This window comes from Erythrolamprus reginae, chromosome 2 (genome assembly GCF_031021105.1).
Source record: "Erythrolamprus reginae isolate rEryReg1 chromosome 2, rEryReg1.hap1, whole genome shotgun sequence".
In the NCBI taxonomy this organism is placed as follows: domain Eukaryota; kingdom Metazoa; phylum Chordata; class Lepidosauria; order Squamata; family Dipsadidae; genus Erythrolamprus; species Erythrolamprus reginae.
The window spans coordinates 180,719,810-180,744,722 of record NC_091951.1 but is presented as its reverse complement, the minus strand read 5'-3'; the positions used below and the strand labels follow the sequence as shown (position 1 = coordinate 180,744,722).

The window sequence follows — 24,913 nt, the reverse complement described above, 5'->3', positions numbered from 1 at the left end:
GGGAGGTGGGGGAGCGAAGACCAAAAGTAATTGAATGATGGTAGAATAGACTCAGACTATTGGGATACAATGCAGTTCCAGGCTGTCCTCCACATATTAGTTAGGGGAAAGATCAAAAGCAACGTGAGAAACTATTATTTCACTGAAAGAGTAGTAGATCCTTGGAACAAACTTCCAGCAGACGTGGTAGATAAATCCACAGTAAATGAATTTAAACATGCCTGGGATAAACATATATCCATCCTAAGATAAAATACAGAAAATAGTATAAGGGCAGACTAGATGGACCATGAGGTCTTTTTCTGCCGTCAGTCTTCTATGTTTCTATGTTTCTATTTTCTTGTGGTCAAACAACCTGCTCACCAGTCATCTTCCAATACAGGCTCTGGCAGCATTCATTCCTCCCGGTTGTGATTCAACATATAGTGCAGTGGTTCTCAACCTTTCTAATGCCGCAACTCCTTAATACAGTTTCTCATGCTTTGGTGACCTCCAACCATAAGTCTAGCGCCACTTCTCCCAACAGAGCTTTAAGCTGATTGGCAGGAAGGTCAGAGGGACACTCCCACTGTAAACACACGATTGGTCAGATTGTAAAAATATGTTCCAAGGCGCCAGTAGAGAAGCTTTAGTTCCTAACACCATGGGAAATTTGTCTTTTCTCGTGGACATAGCCGACCCTTGTGAAACGGTTGTTTGAACCCCAAAGGGCTCCCGACCCCCAGGTTGAGAACCACTGGTGTAGTGCAAGAGCAGTGTGTTGGACTCAGATGGAGATCCAGGTTCAAATTCTCCACTGGACGATGAAGTTCATTGGGTGATACTGGATCACCTATCAACTCACACTCAAGTACCCTGCAAACTAAGGAGACAGGGGCATGATTGAAGTTAAGAGGTTAAGATTCATGATTGGTTCACAACGCACTGTTTTCCCACCTGGATATCTAATGCTGCAAGTGGCTATATAGATGAAGCCCTTTCCTCTGGTTTGGGGGCACATTCCCCAAGAGATTGCAGAGCTATGTAGGTCCCAGCCAATACAAAACGTTATACTCTACCTATTGATCAAAGATCTTTCAAGAACTTTAGGCATTCAGTAATTTTGCCATAACTCAAGGTTACAAATTCTGGGCAAAAGAACCATCGGAAAATCATAAGAGCCACGGTGGCACAGTGGGTGGAGTGCAGTACTGCAGGCCACTAAAGCTGACTGCTAGATCTGCAGGTCAGCGGTTCAAATCTCACCACCGGCTCAAGGTTGACTCAGCCTTCCATCCTTCCCAGGTGGGTAAAATGAGGACCCGGATTGTGGGGGCAATATGCTGGCTCTGTTAAAAAGTGCTATTGCTAATATGTTGTAAGCCGCCCTGAGTCTAAGGAGAAGAATGGCATTAAAAAAAATAATAATAAAATGGACTAGAGGAGAAACAGAGATTCCATTGTCTCAAGAAATGAACAGAACCAATGCTACCCTGTTTCTCTGAAAATAAGACCCAACCGGAAAATAAGCCGTAGCATGATTTTTCAGGATGGTCATAATATAAACCCTACCTCCCCCACCCCAAATATGCCCCAGTTAAGATCATCAACCAGACTGATGCAATTAGTATCGTATTTCCCCAAAAAATAAGATCTATCCAGAAAATAAGGCCTAATGCATCTTTTGCAGCAAAAAATAATATAAGACCTGGTCTTATTTATTTTCGGGGAAACACGGTATATATTCAGCAACCTTTATGCCCCATCATATCAGAATGGTAGCCCATTAAGAGTTCATTCCTTTTCCAAAACCAGCCAGTTCAGCAGTCACCAGCTCTTTTACTCAGGTTGTGACCCACCACATAAGCATAATTTCCTAATAGCCTCAAGTAAGCCACAATTAATTTCAAAAGAGCTTTCTTGGTATCTGTTGTGGTTAGCTCTGGCCCAACTCCTGCCCCAAGGACTGTGGATGTGGGGGAGACATCCACATGCTGCAACCCTGTTTCCCCCCCCCCCCCCGGTGGAATCTGTTGATGAAGGCTCCTCTCACCAAGAAGACATGAGTGACAGGGAGGGGAGTGTGGCAGACAGCTCAGAAGGAGATCAATTATCTAGCTCCTCCTTGGATTCAGAACAAGAGTTAATGATACAGCCACGCATGCGGAGAGCGATGCATAGGCAACAACAACTGAGAGATTATTATCAAAGAAAATGAGGCCACCTATGGTTGGGTGGGGCTATGGTAATTAGTGAGGCTGCTATAAATAGCAGCCTGTGGGTTTGGCTATTGTGGAGGATTATCTGATCGTTGTGTTTCGTACTGCTTTACTGACTTTGACCTTTTGTGTGCTGATTTTTCCCCACTTTGAAACTAAACCAGAGCAAAGTGTGTTTCACTTTGTGCCTCACAGCTGCAAGCTAAGTATCACAGAACTGATAAGGGAGTTGTACAAATTACCAGTTTGTTTGGAGAGGAGTGCTCTTTGCTATACCAAAAGAGGTCTTAGGTTAAGGGAATTTTTATTATAAAGAACATTGTTTTGAATTTTCAAACGTGTGTGTGTCTGAAATTTGTACCTGTGAATTTTTGGGAGGAGTCTACCAGAGAGCCCGACAGAACAGTATCCTTCTTTCTTTACTGAGAGAGCTCGTCTGTAGTATTGGCTGTAGTATTGGCTTATTCAGTGGTGGGCCACTCCATTCCCATGGGCCTATCTTGCTCATCGGCCATCTCCTCTTGCTAGCATTCTGACCCATGGCTCCAGCTAAGTGCCTGAGGATTTCTGCCTTTTAAAAAAAATCACAGGCAGAACAAATAGGCATCTAGTAACTGGGCTGGCTCAGCACATTCCTGGCCATAGGGACGCTGGGGAGGACAGAGGAGGGACTGGGACAGAGACGCCAATTAAGGCTTTGGAAGTCAATGCAGGGGTGGGGGGACTAGTCACTTTGGCAAGACTGGGGCTCAAACAAGAACATGGAAAAATATGCAGCTTGGAAGACTGTGGCCTACAAGAACTACCATTTCCAAATGGAGGAGAAAACCCTTGAATCTCCGGCCTTTAAACTGAAGTCACAGGCCAAGTTGATATAAGCAGCGAAGTAGTCAGCCATTTCTCTCCATTTTGGAGCGCACAACATATAACAGAAGTGGCATTTCAGGGACATTAGAGCATAGGTTTCCAACCTTGTTGAACTAATAAGTACATTTTTAATTTTGAGAATATATATTCCAAAGGACTGCAGGGTGCTGGAGAGAAAACTGCATGTATAAATATGTGTGTATGTATGTGACTATATGTATACAGTACTGTATATCTGTGTGTTTGTATATCTATAGTGCAAAAATGCAAATGTAATATGAAAGACTCAATAATCATAGAAGTGAAGTAGCAACAGAGAAGCTGCTATCGGAAGGAATTTGTCATTAAACTGGATATGCTCTTGAGAAATATTGATATACACTCCTTGAGAAATACTGATGTCAAAGATGCAAAAAATCAAACTCTTGAATACAGACATAAAGATTATATGGTGTTCTTATATGCATAGCAGCAGAGTAGTAGTGGGTTCTAAAATGCTTTACTACCGGCTCGCGCTACGCTTCTGCACACCCCAGGCGGGTGGGCGGAGCCTCTCAGCACCGGCACTAACAGTTCTTAGAACCAGGAGCAACCCACCGCTGCTGCAGGGGTACAACAGCAATGTCTCAAAATTAAAATTTGGGGAAGTGAAATTATAGAGAAAACATACCAATCCAGACCAAATGATACGTGTTGGTCATGACCTTTAAAGCCCTACATGGCATTGGACCAGATTACCTCCAGAACCGCCTGCTACCGCACAAATCCCAGCAACCGATAAGGTCCCAGAGTTGGCCTTCTCCAGGTCCCATCGACTAAACAATGTCATTTGGCGGGGCCCAGGGGAAGAGCCATCTCTGTGGCGGCCCCAGCCCTCTGGAACCAACTCCCCCCAGAGATTAGAACTGCCCCCACCCTCCCTGTCTTTCGTAAACTACTCGAGACTCACTTATACCACCAGGCATGGGGGAGTTGAGATATTCCTTCTCACTAGGCCATTACAAGTTATGCATGGTATGTTTGTGTATATATTTGGTTTTATAATAAGGGTTTTTAGTTGTTTTATTATTGGATTGTTACATGTTGTTTTTATCATTGTTGTTAGCCGCCCCGAGTCTACGGAGAGGGGCGGCATACAAATCCAATAAATTATTATTATTATTATTATTATTATTATTATTATTATTATTACTATTATTGTTATTGTTGTTGTTGTTCTGAAATAACAATGAATTAAGCTGATGTGCAAAATAATTTTGGATCTTTGAGGTCAGAATACTGTAATCTTCCTCTCCTTTCTACAATGCTTGCCAAGATCCATTCATTATTCAGAAAATGCTGGTTAAAATTTCAGATTGATCTTTTATTAAGTACAGACTCTCAAAAATGTAGTAAATAATAAAAGGAAGGCTTTTCGGGGTTAAGGTTAACTCCTGTCCACGGACTTGAAATAATTAACAAACATTCTTAAAGTGACCTAAAAGAATTCTTGAAAGCTTTCCCCTTGAAAGTAAAAATATGGACAGAGGAATAGAGATAGGGGATACAACTTTACAAAAATATATATTGTACAATTTACCTGGAGAGGAAAGCAATATAGGAATGTGCAAAAGAGATAGCATTCTTGGCAAGGCAATATCTTTACAATGGGGAAAGACAAACTTTAGTAAAGAACAGGCCCTGGTTTTCCAAAAAATAAATAAATAAATTGTGTTGCAAAGAAGATCAAAATGTTTCCAGGCAGGATCATTTCCGGCTTTGGTTCTTTCACAGGGAAGTATTAAAAGAAGACAAATGAAGCCTCTCCCTGCACAGATCAGCAAATTCAAACGGTGCAGGAAGCCAAACAGTATCACAGGATGGTGTGATATACTGGCCCCAAAAGGGATTTTTAGCTCCAGTGATGCAATTGGTTCCATTTGGAACGTCTAAAATAAAGTTTAGCTCTTCTGCAAGGTAGGGCACTATGACCAATGGGAGCTGGGCAGCATAAAAGATGCCTTATCAGAAAGGGAGAAAGTCATGGATGGACATTGCAGGCGATACTTGGATAGTTTCTCACTCATTTACCTACATTGCTTAGATGCACATGACATGCAAAGGATGTGCAAACCAAATAATGGAAGAACTGTCACGGACTGCACTTCTGCTTTCACTGAAACTCAGAATAAGATTCCCCAAATATCTATATTCTGGATATTTTACCGTTTTGAGTACATGTCCACACCTGGTTATGACACACTCCCCCAGGAAATCTGACACACGCTCTTCCCATCCCAAAATGGCCAGTGTTATCTAAACTGAGGCTACATCCAGAGTACAAAATCAGTGTTTCTAAATCAAAGGAACAGCAGGAGGCCTTGAAGATTCAGGAAACCCAAGATTTGAAGAGGGGAGATGCCGTGAGAACGAACTCCGTGAAGGTTAACCCGTCAGCGGACCACGTGGCCTCCTTTACGATGCAGCTGCTTGGCCAAAAGAGTGATAAAGGAAAGACAGCTGTGTCGTATTTCAGGCCCAAATGAGTTGATTCAGCCCTCTTGCTGCTGACCCCCCGGCAGCATTAGCGTTTGCAGAATATCAGAGAGGGAGACGATGCCCTTCACCACGTCGTTTTCGTCTACCACAACCAGCCGATGAACCTGTTGGTTACAAAAGGTTTTGTGAGGGGCTATTTTACACAATGAAGAATTTGGTGGTCATTCATTCATTCATTGGATTTGTATGCCGCCCCTCTCCGCAGACTCGGGGCGGCTAACAACAATGATAAAAAGCAACATGTAACAATCCAATTTAATAAAACAACTAAAAACCCTTATTATAAAAACCAAACATACACACAAACATACCATACATAACTTGTAATGGCCTAGGGGAAGGAATATCCTAACTCCCCCATGCCTGGTGAAAAAAGGTGGGTATAGAGTAATTTGCGAAAGACAAGGAGGGTGGGGGCCGTTCTAATCTCTCGGGGGAGTTGATTCCAGAGGGCCGGGGCCACCACAGAGAAGTCTCTTCCCCTGGGGCCCGCCAAACGACATTGTTTGGTCCACGGGACCCGGAGAAGGCCAACTCTGTGGGACCTTATCGGCCGCTGGGATTCGTGCGGTAGAAGGCGGTTCCGGATGTATTCTGGCCCAATGCCATATAGGGCTTTAAAGGTCATTACCAACACTATCATCCCAGGATGATAGCCTGATACAATTGTCTAGAGTAGACCAGTGGTTCCCAACCTTTTTTTGCCTATGCCCCACCTAAACACCTCTAAACCCCTGATTCCCCCTCCCCCCTATTTTACTATTCAAAAAGTGAACTTTATATTCACACCGAGGAAGCCTAAAAGGTCATTAACTTGTTTTAAACAAGGTTCAATTGCCCCCTGTGAGGTGTGGGCCCCACGTTGAGAACCACTGGTCTAAACCCCAGATGAACCACAATAATCTCTCATCCCAAATTTTCCCAATCTTCTTTCTTAGGTGATTCAAAAGCTTCCCAGGTTTTTCTGTGGAAATGAAAATTCCCCTCCTTCAGTTAGTATGACTATGGTATTATGCCGTAGTCACATAACAAATACAAACTTACTAGGGCTACGTCAGAGTTTTAATTAGAGAGAGTAAAGCAATGTAGAGACTGACTTTCAAAACAGCTGAAAGTACTGTATTTTATAAGCACCTCTGGCTCCATCTTGCTATAAGAACATTCCCTTCCTTTGTTGAATTTAGCCAAATGACAGAAGGGGAGTGACTGGACTTACCTCAGCCTCTACTAGTCTGTTGATTATTGTCTCCAAAGTCTCGTGTTTGTAACATTTGAGCACACCCTCAAAGTACTGTGAGCGATGCTTCAATGCCTTGGTCACCGATATATCCAGATTATTGTAGGTTTTCTCTGCTGCCAGATTCTGGTGATAGAGAGATTAAGGTGAAAAGATCTGGTAGCACAGCTGGCTTTCACTGACTCCAACATTTTTTCTCTCCACACACCTGCATTGATGAGCTTGAATAGATCAAATGTGCTTAATGTCTACAAAGAGAAGCTGCTTAAACCCAGTAATGTTTTTATTATTTATTTTATTTTTATTTATTTATTTTATTGGATTTGTATGCCGCCCCTCTCCGAGGACTCAGGGCAGCTCATAGCATATACAAAAAAACAAGAATACAGTGTTCCCTCAATTTTCGCGGGAGATGTGTTCCAAGACCGCCCGCGAAAGTCAAATTTCCACGAAGTAGAGATACAGAAGTAAATACACTATTTTTGGCTATGAACAGTATCACAAGCCATCCCTTAACACTTTAAACCCCTAAATTGCAATTTCCCATTCCCTTAGCAACCATTTAGATTATTACTCAACAGGGTTATTTATTAAAGTTTATTTTAAAAAATATTTATTAAAGGCGGACAAGTTTGGCGATGACATATGACGTCATCGGGCGGGAAAAACCGTGGTATAGGGGAAAAAAACACGAAGTATTTTTAAATTAATATTTTTGAGAAACCGTGGTATAGACTTTTCGCGAAGTTTGAACCCGCGAAAATCGAGGGAACACTGTAATAGCAATCCAGCTGGTTTTACTAATACATTAAAAACAATCTTTAAAATTCTAATTAAAAGAAAAAAGCATTAATATCATTCATTCAACAATCATTCAACAATCACAAAGTGTTAATACCATTTCTCAGCTGTCACAGCAAATATTTCCATCATATGAATAACGTGCAATCAATTATCAGCCAATATTTGCGCTACCACATCCTAAAGGACTGGGTCATGTCCTAGTGAAATTTTAGAATTTTCTCAAGGGGTAGAAATACAAAGGACAGAACCATAAGCATTATATCAAATCTTAAATGATCCCAGCTTTATACTACAAATTAAATGAAGAGGACACCAGTATTAAACCCTGTCTCATTTTCTTTCCGGTTCCAAACACAATCAAATCTCATTAGTTGGATTTATCCAGATAGGATAACAGAAATTGTGTGAAATTTCATATGGAAAAAAAATCACATGATTGCTACTGCATTTATGATTCCAATTCACTCTTCCTTTTCCCCACTTCCCTGAATGTTTGTTCTGGCACTACAATAATTAGCAAGAAGGAAATTAGTGCTTGTAATTACATTCATTGGAGAAAGATTTAACAAGAGTAAGCAGGCATACGATGGGAATACAGTACACCAGCACCAACTGCTTCTTTTTTATGTGTATTCATTGTGTGCTTGCTTACTCTCCTGTAATCCCTTCCTCTCCAATCCCTCTGCTCTGTGAGAGAGGAAAGGGAAAAAAATAGGTCAAGCATAGGAAAAAACTGCCTAATTAGATTGCTTGCTTATCAGTCTCTCTGCTCTGCATGGAGATGGTGGTGGAGTAACAGGGCTGGGCATAGGACATATACTAACTGACTGTAATAAACACATGAGTAAAGGAGAGATGCTGTGAAGGTCATAAAATTGCGCCTTGGTCTCAAAATTATTTTTTTCAGCACTGTTCAGTAAGTCAGGTCTACTTATATAACTAAGGCTACCTGATCTCTTAGACTCCAAGCCATTAAACCAGGGCAGTTCCATAGGGCCATCGCTTCTATACCCAATATTATACCAGTTTCTACTCAAAGACATGGATATGTTTTCCAATATTAAACCTCTAACATATTTTTAGGCCACGACAATATAAATATTTACATAAATATCTATCCGCTGACAAGGTGAGGGTAGCAAATTAATTAAATTTCTCAATTTAGCTTTCAAGTTGGATTTAAGATAACTTAAGCTTAAGGTAAAGTTTAATTTTTTTTAAAAAAGAAAGTGGATAAGCCAAAATAGCACATTTTATTCCTAATGTTGTAAACAGTTTTTACAGAAATACTCACAATAACATCAAACTTGGAGTAAATATCCACAACCCGGCCTGAAAAACAGTGAAAAGACGAAGTTCAGTATTATGTACAGTGATCCCTCGATTTTCGCGGCTTCAAACTTCGCGAAACGCTATACCACGTTTTTTAAAAAAATATTGATTAAAAAATACTCCACGGTATTTATCTATCATTTCTCTCTCTCTTCCTTCCACTCTTCTCTCTCTCTCTTTCTTCCTCTCTCTCACTCTCTTCCTTCCTTTCTCATCTCTTTCTTTCTTTCCTTCTCTCTCTCTATCTCTCCCCCTCTCCCCGGGCGAGCGGCGGGCAGGTCCATATCCATATCAGTGGTCTGCCAACTGGCTTGGAAGCGCAACGCGTGCGCAGTAGGTAAAACAGCTGTTTTCACCCCTTCTCTTCCGCCCGTTCTTAGGCTTCCCTTCAACTTCCGAAAGGTCCTTTAAAGGGCCAGCAAAGCTTTAAATAAAAGATTTAAAAAATGGAGACTAAAATCAATTGTCTCCCTCTCCCTCTCCCTGGCCGTCACGGTCCTCCACTCTTCCCTTCTCCGACTCACCCGACTCACTCCCGACTCACTCCAGGCAGCGCGGCTCAGTTGTAAATAGTAGCCGCCATTCCTCCGTGTCTCCGCCAGCCCGACTCCAGGGCAAGTTCGTGGCCAAACGTAATGGAGCCGTCGGGGGCTGGAGTCGGAAAAGCCGGTGTCTTAGAAGAGGCAGGTGAGACCGGACCCTGCAGGCGATCACCGCCAGTGTCGGTAGCAGCGATTTTACCTGCCAGAGGAAGTGGCCGGCGGGCGGGCGGGCGAGCGGCGAGGCCGGAGGCGCTGGGGGGGGGGGGGGGTCAGCATTAAAAACAACCATTGCCAGCCTCCGAACTTTTGTCGCTCCCCGCCTCCACCATCTGCGCATGCGCGGCCATGGAAAAAAAGGGCGCGCATGTGCAGATGGTGTTTTTACTTCCGCGCCGCTACATCGCGGCATATCGATTTTCGCGGGAGGTCTTGGAACGTAACCCCCGCGAAAATCGAGGGCTCACTGTATAGCCTTCTAGCTAAGATCAGGAACTATGTACTTAAATTGGAAGAAATTGGAAAAAAACTTCCTTCTACAATGCAGAGATACAACGTATTTTTCAGCGTAGCAGACGCACCTTTTTGCCCCACAAAAGAGGGTGAAAACTTCGGTGCATTTTATACACTGAATGTAGGCCCACCCAGCCACCCCCATCCTTTTGACTCTGGTTCCCAGCAATTTACCTCCTTGCAGCAAACAGAACAGAGCCTGTTAAGCCAAGCAACTCATTAGCAGCTTCCTGGCCCCTCAGCTGATTTGAGGCTGGGCCACCTGCTAAACTGAAAGTGAAACTAGCTGCAAGAAGGCAAATAGCTGGGAGAGAGAGACAGATTATTTTCTGCTGAACTGGATGCAAGGAGGTAAGTCAACAATATAAATGTCTGTTTTTAAAGTCTGCTTTATTATTATTTATGGCAACAAAATGAAAAGGCTTTTTAAAGTAAATGATTGATGTGAAGAGGCCCAATGGTATTGTATCTTCTTTTAAATAGCAGAGAATATACTTCCAGAAAGCCACATCAATTTTAACAGGATCTGTAAAAGTATAATCTGAAATGTAGCAGTGTCCAGTTTAATATTAAGATAAGGCAGTTGGGTTAAACCCTGACTTAGTCATGTTTGGAGTAGATCTATTTAAATAATTGGGGGGAGTTAGCATGACTACATTTAAGAAAACTTCCTGGCATTAACATACTGCCATAATGTACATTTCTCCAATTCTTTGCTGTTTCTATGGGTCAGGCACACATGCACAGAAATACACAGCAAACAGTGTATATCATCTGTGCTGTTTGCTGGGAGGCAAAATTGCTGGGAGGCAGAATTTTTTCCCCTTGTTTTTCTCCCCCAAAACTAACATGCATCTTATATTCCAGGGCGTCTTATAGTCCGAAAAATACGGTAAGTGAGCTCATCACTTTGCCTCATGGACAGAACAAGGCAGTAGCTTGATATATTTGAAACTGGGTATATTTAACTACAAGGGTCCGCCCCCCTCTCCCCACTGGTCCATGCACTGCCGCCGGTCCATAGCATGCCAGAAACTGGGCCACACAAACAAGCAAAGCCCCATCTACGGAATGCAGGCAGCATGTGAAACCGCATCCCCTCCGGTCCGCAGAAAAATCTTTCTTCACGGAACCATTCCCTGGTACCCAAAAGTTTGGGGGCCACTGCTATACTAAATCAATGGGTTACAGAGTCTCATCAATTAACCAACACATATTCAAAAGAAAAATAATATGGGATTACTACATAGGGGTAAAACTAATCTCCTAATTTCCCATCTAGGGCAGTCCACAAGAAAACATATTGCTAAATTTAGTTGGGAAGCCTGGGATAATGGGAATCTGTGAGACACCAAGCTACAGAATTTTATTTCAGAGAGAGTTCTTTATTAATTGCCGTTTGTCTGTAGTGCCCTTCACTAATAAAACCAATAGCATTTGAACTCTATCGTCTTAGATGCCTTCATTTAATCCACAATGCTGTTTCTCACCTGATTCATCTACCACAGGCAATGCAGAGACCCGATGCTGTACAAAGATGCCCAGCGCAACATAGACAGGCGTATTGGTCTGCACTTTTGCAATGTTGTCATAAGTACCAATCTTCAACTCTTCTAGGGTTCTGGTCATGAATTCTGGCTTAGGGAACTCAGCAATCTGTGGGACCACAAGAGGGAGATTCTAGCACCACGATGAAGCTTTGTGGGTATAAGTAAAACGGCATCTCACATCTACACAACAAAGCAATGGTCCACAGAAAGGGGACACATGCATAACGGGAAAAGCCAAGCTGGCTTGCACTGAGAAGTACTCACAAACAGCTTGAGGAATTTGAGGATGCGCTTGTGTGTTAGGATGTACAGAGTGTTGCCTGACTCAGGGTCAATGACAGGTAGCCGGTGGATCTTGTTTTGAATCAAAGAAGTCACAGCATCGAACAGGCTTTACAAGAGAAGAAGGAGGAGCATATCAAAACTAAGAAGACACTCAGATGTCTACTTAATCCCCTTAACTCTACAAAGGATGTCTCTAAAGCTTTAAAGCGTATATCAGGGTCGCCTAGAAAGTAATGCAACCCATTTTTTTTCTCAGCCTACAGTAATGGTACGAATGCGAAACTTTAGATATACATTATTTGAATTGTCAGGAGTGTCTGTGCCATTTCGAAACACTGCTGCAGCTACACTATCTGTCTGAAATGCACTCCTGACAACTCAAATAATATATATCTAAAATTTCGCATTTGAACCATTGCTGTAGGCTGGAAAAAAATGTGGTGCATTACTTTCTGGGCGACCCTCATAAGATAGCAACAAACGCCACTCTTTCATAAAGAGAGACAAGACTAAACTTCTGGTCCAATTTGCAAAAGAGATAATACAGGTAGTCCTTGATTTACGACCGCAATTGAGATCAAAATTTCTGTTGTTGAGTGAGACATTTGTTAAGCAAGTTTTGCCCCATTTTACAACCTTTCTTGCCACGTTTCTTAAGTGAAGCACTGCAGATGGTAAATTAGTAGCACAGTTAAGTGAATGAAATAAATAAAATGTTAAATATTAAGTGGATAAATGAAATCATAATAACTTGGCACAAGCTGCCCAAAATACAAGGGACAGGATCAAACTGTCCCTTCGCCTTTCCTTTGCTTAACTGACAAAACATTAAGAGATGAAAATTTAAATTGACTGCGACAGTATTAAGGGCATGATAGCTAGAGGGAAAACCCTGTGATGTTGCCCTTCCTTCTGGGACCTAAGCATGTGCGTATTTTCCTTAATAGTTAATCCAGGGCTGAGAAGAGATCGTCCATGCATAGGCCAGGAGTTACTGAAAGACTGAAAGAGTGGTTAAACTGGTAATGCCTCCAGAAAACGAGAAGCTTTCAGCGAAGCAGTGGAAGTGATGTGCCGGTGCCTGGAGGCTGTTGGGGCTGGATGGGTGTCAACAGACTCAAACTCAACCCAGACAAGACGGAGTGGCTGTGGATTCTGCCTCCCAAGGACAATTCCATCTGTCCATCCATTACCCTGCCTGTCGTCTGGCAGGACCCAGGGGAAGAGCCTTCTCTGTGGCGACCCCGGCCCTCTGAAACCAACTCCTCCCAGAGATCAGAATTGCCCCCACCCTCCTCGCCTTTTGTAAGCTCCTTAAAACCCATATCTGTCGTCAGGCATGGGGGAATTGAGATATTCCCTTCCCCCTAGGCTTATACAATTTATGCATGGTATGTTTATGCGTATGTTCATTTTTTAAATAAGGGTCTTTTAATAATTTTAAATATTAGATTTGTTACATGTTGTTTCATTATTGTTGTTAGCCGCCCCGATTCTACGGAGAGGGGCGACATACAAATCTAATGAATGAATGAATGAATGAATGAATGAATGAATGAATGAATGAATGAATGAATGAATGAATGAATAAGTTGGGAAGATGGCAAGACGCATATTAGCGGCACTTCAAAAATGCAAAAGCAAATTAGTGGACAATCCTACGTGAGTGGGGTCGCCTACCTGGCATCAGGTGAAATGCAGACCAAGGGCTTGAAGGAGTCCTGCAGATAGACTTCTGCAAGAGAAAGGAAAGATCGTTCAGGTGTGTCCCTTTAAAAAGAGAAAATATACAAGTACACCCTGGATGACTTGAGGGTCCCCCTCTTGGTGACAGCCCAAGGGCTGTCAATTCTGGTGTACAATCAGATGCCTAGGAGGGAAAAGGGCTTCCAATATCTGGAAAAATACCCAGCATAACAACCCTTCGGCCATTACCTCGCCATGTTTCAATCTTGTGCTCTTCCAGCTCATAAATCTGCACCTGGGATACACAAAAAAAAGTATTAGGGCTATGTGCAATGAATAACCTCCATCCATGCTGGTCAGTGTGTGCTCTGGCTGGCTGAGGATGGAACTGAATCCTCCACATGCCATACAGTAGGTGTCAACCGTGGCAGGATCAGGGACATGTTCCAACCAAGTGGGGCAGAAGTGGTTCTGAAACCTGGGGGTCGGGACCCTTTTGGGGGTCAAATGACTGTTTCACAGATTCCTGCCTAAGACAAATTTCACATGGTGTTAGGAACTAAAGCTTCTATTCTGGTGCCTTAGAACATATTTTTACAATCCGACCAATCAGGTTTTTATAGTGGGAGTGTCCCTCTGACCTTCCTGCCAATCAGCTTAAAGCTCTGTTGGGAGAATTGGCGCTAGACTTATGGTTGGGGAGTCACCACAACATGAAGAACTGTATTAAGGGGTCGCGGCATTAGAAAGGTTGAGAACCACTGGAGTAAGGCTTTGGCCCCAAAGAATGTGAAAGCAGCCTCTCTTCAACAATGATTGCAAGACAAGCCATAAGCTTCTCCCAGTTCTTTCCCAAATCCAGGTTTCAGTGGTCGCGGTTAGCATATCTGTCACATAACTAAGGCATTTGGGCCACAATAATCTGCATCTTGGACGGTGGGAGATTGAGAAAAAAGACGAGTGCTCTTGTATCTCAATACTCCACCTATAGGAAGTCCTCAACTTGCGACCACAATTGAGTCCCAAATGTACGTGGATAAGTGAGAAATGTGTTGAGAGTTTTGTCCCGCTTTACGAATTTCCTTGCCAATTCTTAAATGAGTAAGGAAGTTGTTGAGTGAATCTGGTTTCCCCATTGACTTGACCTGTCCAGAAGGCCGCAAAAAGTGAATCGCATGACCCCGGGACACTGCGACCATCATAAATGTGAATCAGTTATCAAGCATTCCAATGTAAATCATGCGACCATAGGGATGCTGCAATGGTCATAGGTATGAAAAATGGTAATAAAGCCACTTTTTCAGTGCTGTTGTAAGTTCGGTCACTAAATGAACTGCTGTAAATTGAGGAGGCGGCATACAAATCTAATAAATTATTATTAATTATTAATTATTATTACTACTACTACCTGTACTTTGATTCACTGCCACCCCTGTTATTTACTCTCTTTGTTTCCCTACCCTGGAAACCCTTGTACTGTCACGGCTGGATGAAGCCCCATTAATATACAGTAGTCCCTCGCTATACCGCGCTTCACCTACTGCGGCTTCACTTCATCGCGGGTTTTCAAGAAATATTAATGAGAAAAATCATTTGTGGATCTTCGCTGGTTCGCGGGTTTCTGAGGAAGTCGATCAGCAGATTTAAACAGCCCGCCGAACTCGATCGGCAGGTTTTTCAAAAAAAAAAATCTAAAATTGTAAATACTGTATTTAAAATAAATACTGTGTGGGAAGGGTTTATAAACACTTAAAACAATGAAAACTTACCAAACAATTACAATATAAATACAGTGATCCCTCGATTTTCGCGATCTCGATCTTCGCGAAACGCTATATCGCGATTTTTCCACCCGATGACGTCACTCTCTTCCTTCCTTTCTCATCTTTCTTTCTTTCTCTCTTTCTCTCTCTTGCTTCTTCCTCTCTCACACTCTCTTCCTCCCTCTCTCATCTCTTTCTTTCCTTCTCTCTCTTTCTCTATCTCTCCCCCTCTTGCTGGCGGGCGGCGGGCGGGCGACCGGGGGCATCAGCGAGGAGCCGGGGTTTCCCCTTTGCGTGGGCGACTGGGAAACCCCGATCTTCGTCTGCTCGCTGCTGCTGCGCCGAGCAGATCAGCTGCTGGGAGGCCGAAGGAACCTTCCCTGGGTCTTCCCCCTCTTGCTGGCGGGCGGGCGAGCGGCGGGCATCAGCGAGGAGCCGGGATTTCCCCTTTGCGTGGGCGGCTGGGAAGACCCAGGGAAGGTTCCTTCGGCCGCCCAGCAGCTGATCTGCTCGGTAGCGCAGCAGCAGCGAGGAGCCGAATCGGGGTTTCCCCTTTGCGTGGGCAGCGGGGAACGCAAACTCCACCATCTACGCATGCGCGGCCATAGAAAAAAAAGGGCGCGCATACGCAGATGGTGTTTTTACTTCCGCAACCCTACATCGCGAAAAATCGATTATCGTGAGGGGTCTTGGAACGGAACCCTCGCGATAATAGAGGGATCACTGTACTTAAATAAGTACTATCAGTCGATAAAATCCCCATCGCGGATTTCACCTATCGCGGCCGGGTCTGGAACGTAACACCAGCGATAGGTGAGGGACTACTGTATTACCACTTGCGAAATAAAATTCACTCTCTGCATTAGATGTTTCACCTGTATACTGTATATTGTTTTTTTCCCCTTTACCACAGAAAATTAGAAATAAACTCTTGCAATACTCAGATGGGCAAGATTTCATAGTTTTGTTAAGGACCTTGTTCAACCAAGAAAAAATTTAAATTAATTATTTCTATTAATTGGATTAGAAGTGTTTTATATATTGTATTTTTTATTGAAATGTTATAAGCCGCCCTGAGTCCACGGAGAAGAGCGGCATATAAATCCAATTCATAAATAAAATAAATAAGATCTCCTTTAATGAAGTCAGTAGGGGATAACCATGTTCCAAGGGCAACTTACCAGGGCCGATTTATAGTACCGATGAAGGATGTTAATAAAGTCTGTGATTGTCAGCATTCCTGTGAGGAGATAAAAAGGCATGTGAAGAGGTCACCCTAGACCCAGGATGGCAAACCTATAGCATACATGCCACAGGTGGCATGCAGAGCCATATCTGAGGGCGTGCAAGGCGTTGCCCTGTCAGCTGGTTTTTGGCTTTCTGGAGGGTAGGAAGAGGCTGTTTTTGTCTCCCCAGGCTTCAGGAAAGCCTCCGGAGCCTGTGTGTGGCAAAAATTGGACCCAAAGGGCCTACAGGAAGTTCAGAAATAAACTTCTTATAGGCCCGTTGAGCTGTTTTCGCCCTCCCCAGGTTTCAGGAAAGCCTCTGGGGCCTGTGAATGGTGAAAAATGGCCCAATGGGCCTACCGGAGGCCCAGAGGCTACAGTGAGGCCTGCACGCAAGCACAGGGGGCAGTGAGGGGGTTGTGCACGCATGGATGGGGGGTGGGCATTGCATTATGGGTGTGGACACCCCGGGCCCTTTTGGCACCAAACAAAAAAAGGTTTGGCACCTCATTGGGATGAAGAAGTCAGGATAGGAAAAGGAAGCAAGGAGGCCCTTACCCACAAAGCTTTGCTTTTTGCTGTCCCATAGTGGAGCAGCCCGCACGCCATTGGTCACCAACGCGAAGAAGGCTTTCTTCACCTAGAAGCCACACAAATATGTTGTTATGACACAGCATTGGTTCATTTCCAGAGGAAAAAGTTACAGTAGCTTCCCGAGTCTGGTTCCCCTAAAAACTCTTGGGTTTCATTGCCAAAATCCCAACTTAAATCTAGGCAGTTTTTAGGATTATGGAAGTCACTATATATCAGTGTAGAAGATATGAAATAGCAAAATCACAAAGAAAGATCAGGAACAAGAACCTCACATTTTTACAAGAATTTCAGAGGGGTACTTTTGCAGTGCTTTCGCGTTCACTTTGTCAGCTATGGAAAGGTTAAGCAACACATACAAAAGACTGCACTACTGCTGCTGTGAAAATTTTATTTTGCATTTGTTTGTTACAATTTAAATCCCTCACTAAAAGGATTTGAGAGGGGTCTGCTGGTCTGGTCTGCTCCAGAGATTATCCTGCTCAAGAGCAGAGCAGCATTTTTAATCCATAAAATAGAGATTAAATGATTTAGTGTAGAATCTCATTTAGATATTGAGCATGTTTGCATGTTTATTTAAATGAAACATACAAACAAGCTTAGCATCTAAATGAGACATCATATTTACTGGAATCAAATTCATACTTAAATTCATAATGGTCACTGGAGAGGGGCAGCATATAAGTCCAATTAATAAATAAGTAACTTATGCCTTAATTATAATATGATTGAATTTACACTTTGTGCTAGAATGTAATCTGGTTTAGCGAGTTTTGGTTTATGAACTTAATCAGCTGTGATTGATTTAATAAAATGCAGTTTAATAAAACATGGTAATATAATTTGCAAACCAAGTCAGTAGTCCTATTCTGCCTAAAAGTAGATCCCAACCCTTATATATCAGTTTCAAAATTTAAAATTCTATTACTAAATTTAATGAGGTTTATCGCCTTTTGAAAAGTGACATTTGTCAAACCACTGATATCCACAACTTTGCACTCAAGATGCTAGAGGTTCTATGACCCTGGGGCATGTACACAACATACAAATCCTCAGAAAATTTTCCAATACATTTTTATATACTTTTCTACCTACTCACAGATGCAGAGATTCTCCTTCTATCTGTTGGTAGCCCCATTTTACTTTTTGTCAGTTAAAGGAAATGAAGGTTTATCCAGGAATCCCAACTCCGCAGAAGCTGCTACTGCTACTGCCCATCAAACCAGGTTGCTACTCACCTGCAGAGAGGTATCAAATACAACCAGCTTGGAGCTTGTTGGAATAAGGTCGTAACAGCGATGTGACTTCATGAAGCAGGTGTAGATGCCATTGTTGGAGTCGCCATCTGTTTGAGGGAGACAAAGGGAACTACAAGATACCCCTTAACAAAATAACATCAGAGCAGAAACATTCATGCTCCTAAGAAGCTTAAATATATCAGAAAACCATATTATATACACTCTATATCAGTGATGGCGAACCTATGGCACAGGTGTCAGAGGTGGCACGCGAAGCCATATCTGCTGGCACACGAGCCGTTGCCCTAGCTCAGCTCCAACGTGTATGTGTGTGTCAGCCAGCTGATTTTTGGCTCGCATAGAGGCTCTGGGAGGGCATTTTTGGCTTCCAAAGAGCTTCGGGGGGGATGGGGGAGGGTGTTTTTTACCTTCCCCCACCTCCACGGAGGGCAAAACACAAGCCTATTGGTCCCACCAGAAATTGGGAAGCAGGCAGTTTCCAGCCTCCAAGGGATGGGGGAAGCTGTTTTCGCCCTCCCCATGCATTGAATTATGGGTGTGGGCACTCACCCATGTGTGATAATGTGTGCATGCGGTCTTTCGGCACCCAAGGGAAAAAAGGTTCGCCATCACTGCTCTATATGCTTCCTTAAAAAAAAAAATCCAATCTTTTAACATCAAGGATATATCTAAGCACTTTGCACAACCCTCTGCTATTTGCTCAATGAAATCTAATATCTTTCAGAAACAAACAAAAGAATTGAAGCTTCATTCCAAGTGTTGCAACTTCAGTTCTCTCCTGTGCTTAACTTTCAGCAGAAATTTCCCTTTCAATTCCCAAGATTGCCTTCAATGCTATAAGAAATAAATTAGTTTCTTTATTTAGAAGATGAGTCTTCGGATACCTACGCTATCCTTTCTGCTTCTGGAAAATAACTCACTAGGATCAGGCAGTAGGGAAAGCAAGTAGGATGCTTGGCTGCATAGCTAGAGGTATAACAAGCAGGAAGAGGGAGATTATGATCCCGCTATATAGAATGCTGGTGAGACCACATTTGGAATATTGTGTTCAGTTCTGGAGACCTCACCTACAAAAAGATATTGACAAAATTGAACGGGTCCAAAGATGGGCTACAAGAATGGTGGAAGGTCTTAAGCATAAAACGTATCAGGAAAGACTTAATGAACTCAATCTGTATAGTCTGGAGGACAGAAGGAAAAGGGGGGACATGATCGAAACATTTAAATATGTTAAAGGGTTAAATAAGGTTCAGGAGGGAAGTGTTTTTAATAGGAAAGTGAACACAAGAACAAGGGGACACAATCTGAAGTTAGTTGGGGGAAAGATCAAAAGCAACATGAGAAAATATTATTTTACTGAAAGAGTAGTAGATCCTTGGAACAAACTTCCAGCAGACGTGGTAGATAAATCCACAGTAACTGAATTTAAACATGCCTGGGATAAACACATATCCATCCTAAGATAAAATACAGGAAATAGTATAAGGGCAGACTAGATGGACCAGGAGGTCTTTTTCTGCCGTCAGACTTCTATGTTTCTATACACAAAACTTTACAAAAGATAAGAGTCTGTTGCAAAAGAAAGTGGACCTCCAAGATCAGAATCCATCAATTTACTTGATAAACTAAGCAAAATCTGCCACAAACCAGTCTTTGTGCCTCACTCACCTTCTGATAAGGGCAGTTTTTTCTCCAACCCACACTCAGGTATTGCACCCTAAAAAAATAGAGAAAGAAATCAAGGAGATGCAACGTCTTGGGATATAATCCCTGCAACATTGAATGCTGATAGTTCCTTGAAATGTAATATATAATAATTAGGAAAGCCAGCAAGTTAAAAAATCTTATTAGCAAACATTTCTTGATTCATTAATTGATTAAATCTGAATGTAATTGTAGATGAAGAGCTTTGGAAATAACCTAATCAAGGTTGACTGGGCCTTCCAGCCTTCCAACATGGGTAAAATTAGGACCCAGATTGTTGGGGCAATAAGCTGATTCCATAAACTGCTTATAGTAGGCTGTAAAAAGACTATGATGTGGTATATAAGTCTAAGTGCTATTGCTAATATAATTTTAGTATATTAAAAGGGAATTGCTTCCTAAAACAGAGGGGAAACTGCCTTGTCAAAGCTGAATTGGTATGAATCTCTCTCCGTCTTCTGTTTTTCTCTTTCCCCACTCTCTCCAGGGTGTCCAGGGGTAAAGCATTTTGAAATTCCCTGATATTTCCCCGTAACTTGCGATCGACTTAAGGCACAGTCGTAGATTGACGTCATACCAAACGGCTAAGCCGTGGAGAAATATCGGTAGCTGAGGAAGCAAGTTGTTGCCACAGTTATGCTCATTTTTGCTTGATTCTGCCAGGCAGTGCGGTCAGTGTTTTTTTTTAACACGATTTCCCCCTGACTTTTAAGCATTTTAATACAATTTGGGTTTCCCCCCGATTTATTCCGTTTTTTTCACGAATTCCCTGAAAATTTCCTGATATTTCCCAAACCGCCGATTTCCCTCATAATTCCCTGATTTCTCTGTCTTCCAGGTTTGCTGGACACCCTGTCCCTTCTTCCATCTTCTCTTTCTTTTTTTCTCCCCCTTCTCTCTGTCATTTGTTTCCCTTTCTTTTCCCTGTCTCTCTCTCCTTCTCTCTCTCTCTCATTTCTCTTTTTCCTCTCATTCTCTCCCTCCATCATTTTCTAATTTCTCTTCCTCCTTTTCTCCCCTTTTCTCTCTCTCTTTCCCTCATTTTTCTCTTTTTCCTCTTCCTCCTTTTTCTTTTTCTCTCCCCCTTCTCTCACAGCCAGCATACAATTTCATGCAGTGTCTGAAATATAAAGATAAGCCTTCTTTTCCAAATTCCAATATTTTTATTGAACCTCAGCTAGTCTTCTAGAAACTGCTACCCTTTAGACAAGATGGACTTGAAGTCATAAACTGAATATATACATACTGGTAAGTACCACACAATATGGTTTATTACTTTTAGTTTAACATAGAGACTATAAAACTGCACATCATGATCCCTTGAGCCTGGAAGACACATTAAATTAGAGGATGATAATGTCTATTATCACTTCAACTTCTCTATTTGTGCTAGGTCAGCGTTGCCTATTGACATAAATTTTCATTTATAAAGGGTCATTTTTGTATTTTTTTAATGTCAACAAGAGATTCCTTAAGGTATCCTTACTTATAATCCTCATAGTATCATCAGGATATCTGAGGTTAACATTTCTTCAAGCAATTTTAATTTCAATGTCTAATTTTTCTCATGATACACTCTACATGTAAGATAAATAAGTAAGTCAACAGCATAAAATATAATATTTCTCTATTCTCTATAAGCTTTCTCTATTTTGAAACATTTGGGTGCTCCTTATTCCATTCTAGCTGTTGCTTCATGGTCATCATACAAATGGTTTGATGAGCTGATGAAATGGCCTGATACTTTCATGTTTTTAAGGTTTATCACAATGTATTGTGGTCTATACAGTCAAAAGCCTTTGCATACCAGTTAAGCAGAACTAGCCATCCATTTGAAACTTTCTTGCCCTTTCTATTATCAGTTGAGAATTAGCAATAGGATCTTCTTATGCCTCTGCCTCTTCTGAATTCAAGGGATACAGTAATCTGGTAATTTTCATCCCATGTATTGTTGAATTTTGGATTGCAAAATCTTGAGGATTATTTTAAGGAGCATGCACGAGAAGTGCAAACATTCAATAGTTTGAGCATTTTTAACGCAACCCTTGTTTGACATTAGAAATTAGTATAAGCAATTTTTTCCAGTCCTTTGAATTTTCTATGCAATTTACAAAACCACACACAGCATTTTGCAACATTTTGTATGCCGCCCCGAGTCTTCGGATAGGGGCGGCATACAAATCTAATAAATTATTATTATTAAACAATTATTCTGGTATTTCATTAACAGGCTGATAGTATGCACATGCAGTGTTGTTCTTAATTTTTTTCCTACAACTCAAAAATGTCTGGCTGTAGTTCTATGACCACTTTATGATTTTTCCATACAATTATTTTATATAATGGCACCATCTCTTCCAGCATCAACCTCTCCCATATTTGCAATGCTGTATTAGTGTTAATCCATACCATAAACAGCACATATTTATAAATTTCTAATTATGGAACACAAAGAGGGCCAGTCTCAAAAACAAAACCCAGATTTTTGCAATCTGCAGTTTATCCTTTCTATTAAAAGTAAGGTTTAAATTTTTTTTAAAATTTACAATGAACAGTTTTATTTTTTAAGACTGAGTTCTAGGATGCTTTGCTTGATCCTTAAATTAAAATTTAAAGTGAGTAAGATACTTTTGTTTAAAGAGATTACTACACAGGAAAGCATGGCCTCCTAATGTGATCAAGAATTGCTCCTTTTTAAATGTAGGATAAATTATATATACGCCATCAGCATGGTAAGGCAATGTCAAGTAACAAAACAACTTGATGACCTGCCTCAGAAGGAACAGAGAAAAACATACAAGTTTAGCTTAAGTTATAAATTTGTCCCTTCTCTCACAATTTTAAGCAAACCCCTCTTGCTTACAGTTCTTTTATCATGGGATAACATTAACTTACTGTGCTATATCTTCTAATAATTATATATAATATGGGAAAGGGGTTTTATCACTTAAGATTAGGGCTATAAAATCACAAATGCATATGCAGTTCTATATGTATTTTATGTAATATGTTTTTTAGACTCTGTAAAAAAACGGCCCACCATTTATTTAAATGCAATCAACGCTTACAGAAAAATCTGGGCTAATTTGCTAGCTCTATTCAAAGGTATAGTGTACAAAGCAATACATTCACTATTATAAATGCTAAGGTTTATAATACCTATCTGAACTCAACCCTCAATAATCCCAATAAAATATATATTGCGGTACCGCCTGTTCTCATTAAGAAAGAAGAGACTCACAAAGGAAACACTCTCCGCTACAGGGAACAACTAAAACTCTTCCCCCAGGCTCCACCATCCTTTTTCACTTACCGCCTCCATTACTGTATTGCTGCCTCCCCGCGCCGAACTCAGAGAAAGGGAGGCTCCCTTCTCCCCCCTCCCTCCCCCACGTTGCCGTTCCCAGCATGAAGCTGAACTTCCGACTTGAAGCCCAACTGCCCTCAGTTCCGCCAATAAAGGCGATGACGCAACCGGAAGTGGCCGCAAGGAAAGTTGACTTAGTGTTTTGCGTGGGAAGATTGGCATTTTTGTGTGTGCAATGTCGCGTCCTCGAGAGGGCTGACAACTGCTTATTAGAATGGTGTTAAAACAAGGGGACGCCTACAAGCGCCTCAACACAACTTCTTTTCCAAGCTCATTTGAAAAGAAATTGAATTGGCAGACTTGGTTTTATTTTGTTTTGATCATTCGATATTGGTATTGAAAAGGCACGCGTGAGCTTTCCTATTAAAAAAGATTCAGTAAGAAAGGTCTTGATAACAGCCTTGACTTCTCTAAGTGCTTCACATTTCGTTTCTTAAAATGCTATGATGCTTTTAGGCTTCATTATTCAATGAGTGTCAAAAGCTATTAGGAAAATTTCCAATTTCAAATAATATAACTCTCAGTATAGCAAGGAACTTTTTATAATTCTTGATGTAGTAAAAGGACAGGCAGATTGCTTGGTACCCTGCATGTTTAGTTTTAACATATCATCTAAGTCAGAAAATATAGTAGCGGTCATCCAAAAAATAGCTGCTGGCAAGTTTCATTTTTGTCTATTTTTCTATTTGCACATAAATTGGGATTGACAACCACTACTTTGTTGCCACTTCCGTTCTCACTGCTTACCCCATTAAATTCCCGTGAAAATACAAACTGAAGCTGTTTGTTTATAAGCCAGATGGTCTCTATTGAATTGCAACTCATGTGTTCTACTATAACATATTGTTCACTTTTTGAATTGTGTGTTCTACTATAACACACAATTCAAAAAGCGGGAAAGGCTGGAATTCAGCAACCTCACAGCCAATGAGACAATTGTCGATGTTGATACAAATACGGTTGGGAAGCTTTCTCCGAAATAAACCTGCAGATTACCTGACTTTACAAGCGGTGCACCCAGGGGTGGGCTACTGCCTGGACCGGGAGGTGGGGGGACGCAGTGGGGTAGCAAAAATGGAGCTCCACCCCAGAGTACACAATTTGCATTGAAAGATGTTGAAAGAAAATACAGGTCGTCCTGCATAAGCCACGCCCATGGTGTGGTAGTAAAAATTTGGGTAGCCCTTCACTGAGTGCACCCTATCATGACAGAGAAATACTGTAGATTAAAGAATTAACTTTAGAGTCTTGGCCCACAGAAAGTCTGCTCTGTTGCTTTTTAGATAATTTCTTACTTATCAGCCTAGAAAATGTGGGGTTTCTTCCCCAAACCCCCAAAATGACATCACCCCATTCGAAAGAGGTCTGTAAGGGGCGTGCATAAGCACACCATTGTGCCTACCATCAGTAATGGGCAGCCAAAATTTTTACTGCCACACTGTGGGTGTGGTTTA

General features: G+C 41.8%; 1 protein-coding gene across 2 annotated transcripts; it reads right to left on the bottom strand.

The window, feature by feature from the left end:
* Positions 1–4,407: 4,407 nt before the first annotated feature.
* Positions 4,408–23,541, bottom strand: PRKAG1 (protein kinase AMP-activated non-catalytic subunit gamma 1). 2 transcript variants are annotated; one of them, XM_070740594.1, is made up of 12 exons: positions 23,406–23,541; positions 20,057–20,105; positions 18,368–18,474; positions 17,097–17,178; positions 16,494–16,552; positions 13,799–13,844; positions 13,544–13,598; positions 11,843–11,969; positions 11,519–11,684; positions 8,939–8,976; positions 6,820–6,966; positions 4,408–5,707 (listed from the first exon to the last, which is right to left on the bottom strand). In XM_070740594.1, the coding sequence occupies exons 1-12, from the start codon at positions 23,412–23,414 to the stop codon at positions 5,597–5,599; spliced, it is 996 nt and encodes a 331-aa protein (XP_070596695.1). In that variant the 5' UTR covers positions 23,415–23,541; the 3' UTR covers positions 4,408–5,596. The 2 variants fall into 2 exon arrangements, with proteins under 2 accessions (XP_070596695.1, XP_070596696.1); XM_070740595.1 differs by lacking the exons at positions 4,408–5,707; positions 6,820–6,966; positions 8,939–8,976 and adding an exon at positions 9,502–9,770 and having other exon boundaries at positions 23,406–23,491.
* Between the last annotated feature and the right edge of the window lie 1,372 nt (positions 23,542–24,913).

Excerpts from the sequence above, each read along its gene's own strand:
- PRKAG1 (XM_070740594.1), bottom strand. Across the intron at positions 16,553-17,096 it reads CAAAAAGCAAAGCTTTGTGG|GAATGCTGACAATCACAGAC; the intron begins GTAAGGGCCTCC and ends ATCTCCTCACAG. Across the intron at positions 11,685-11,842 it reads TCAAATTCCTCAAGCTGTTT|ATTGCTGAGTTCCCTAAGCC; the intron begins GTGAGTACTTCT and ends GTGGTCCCACAG.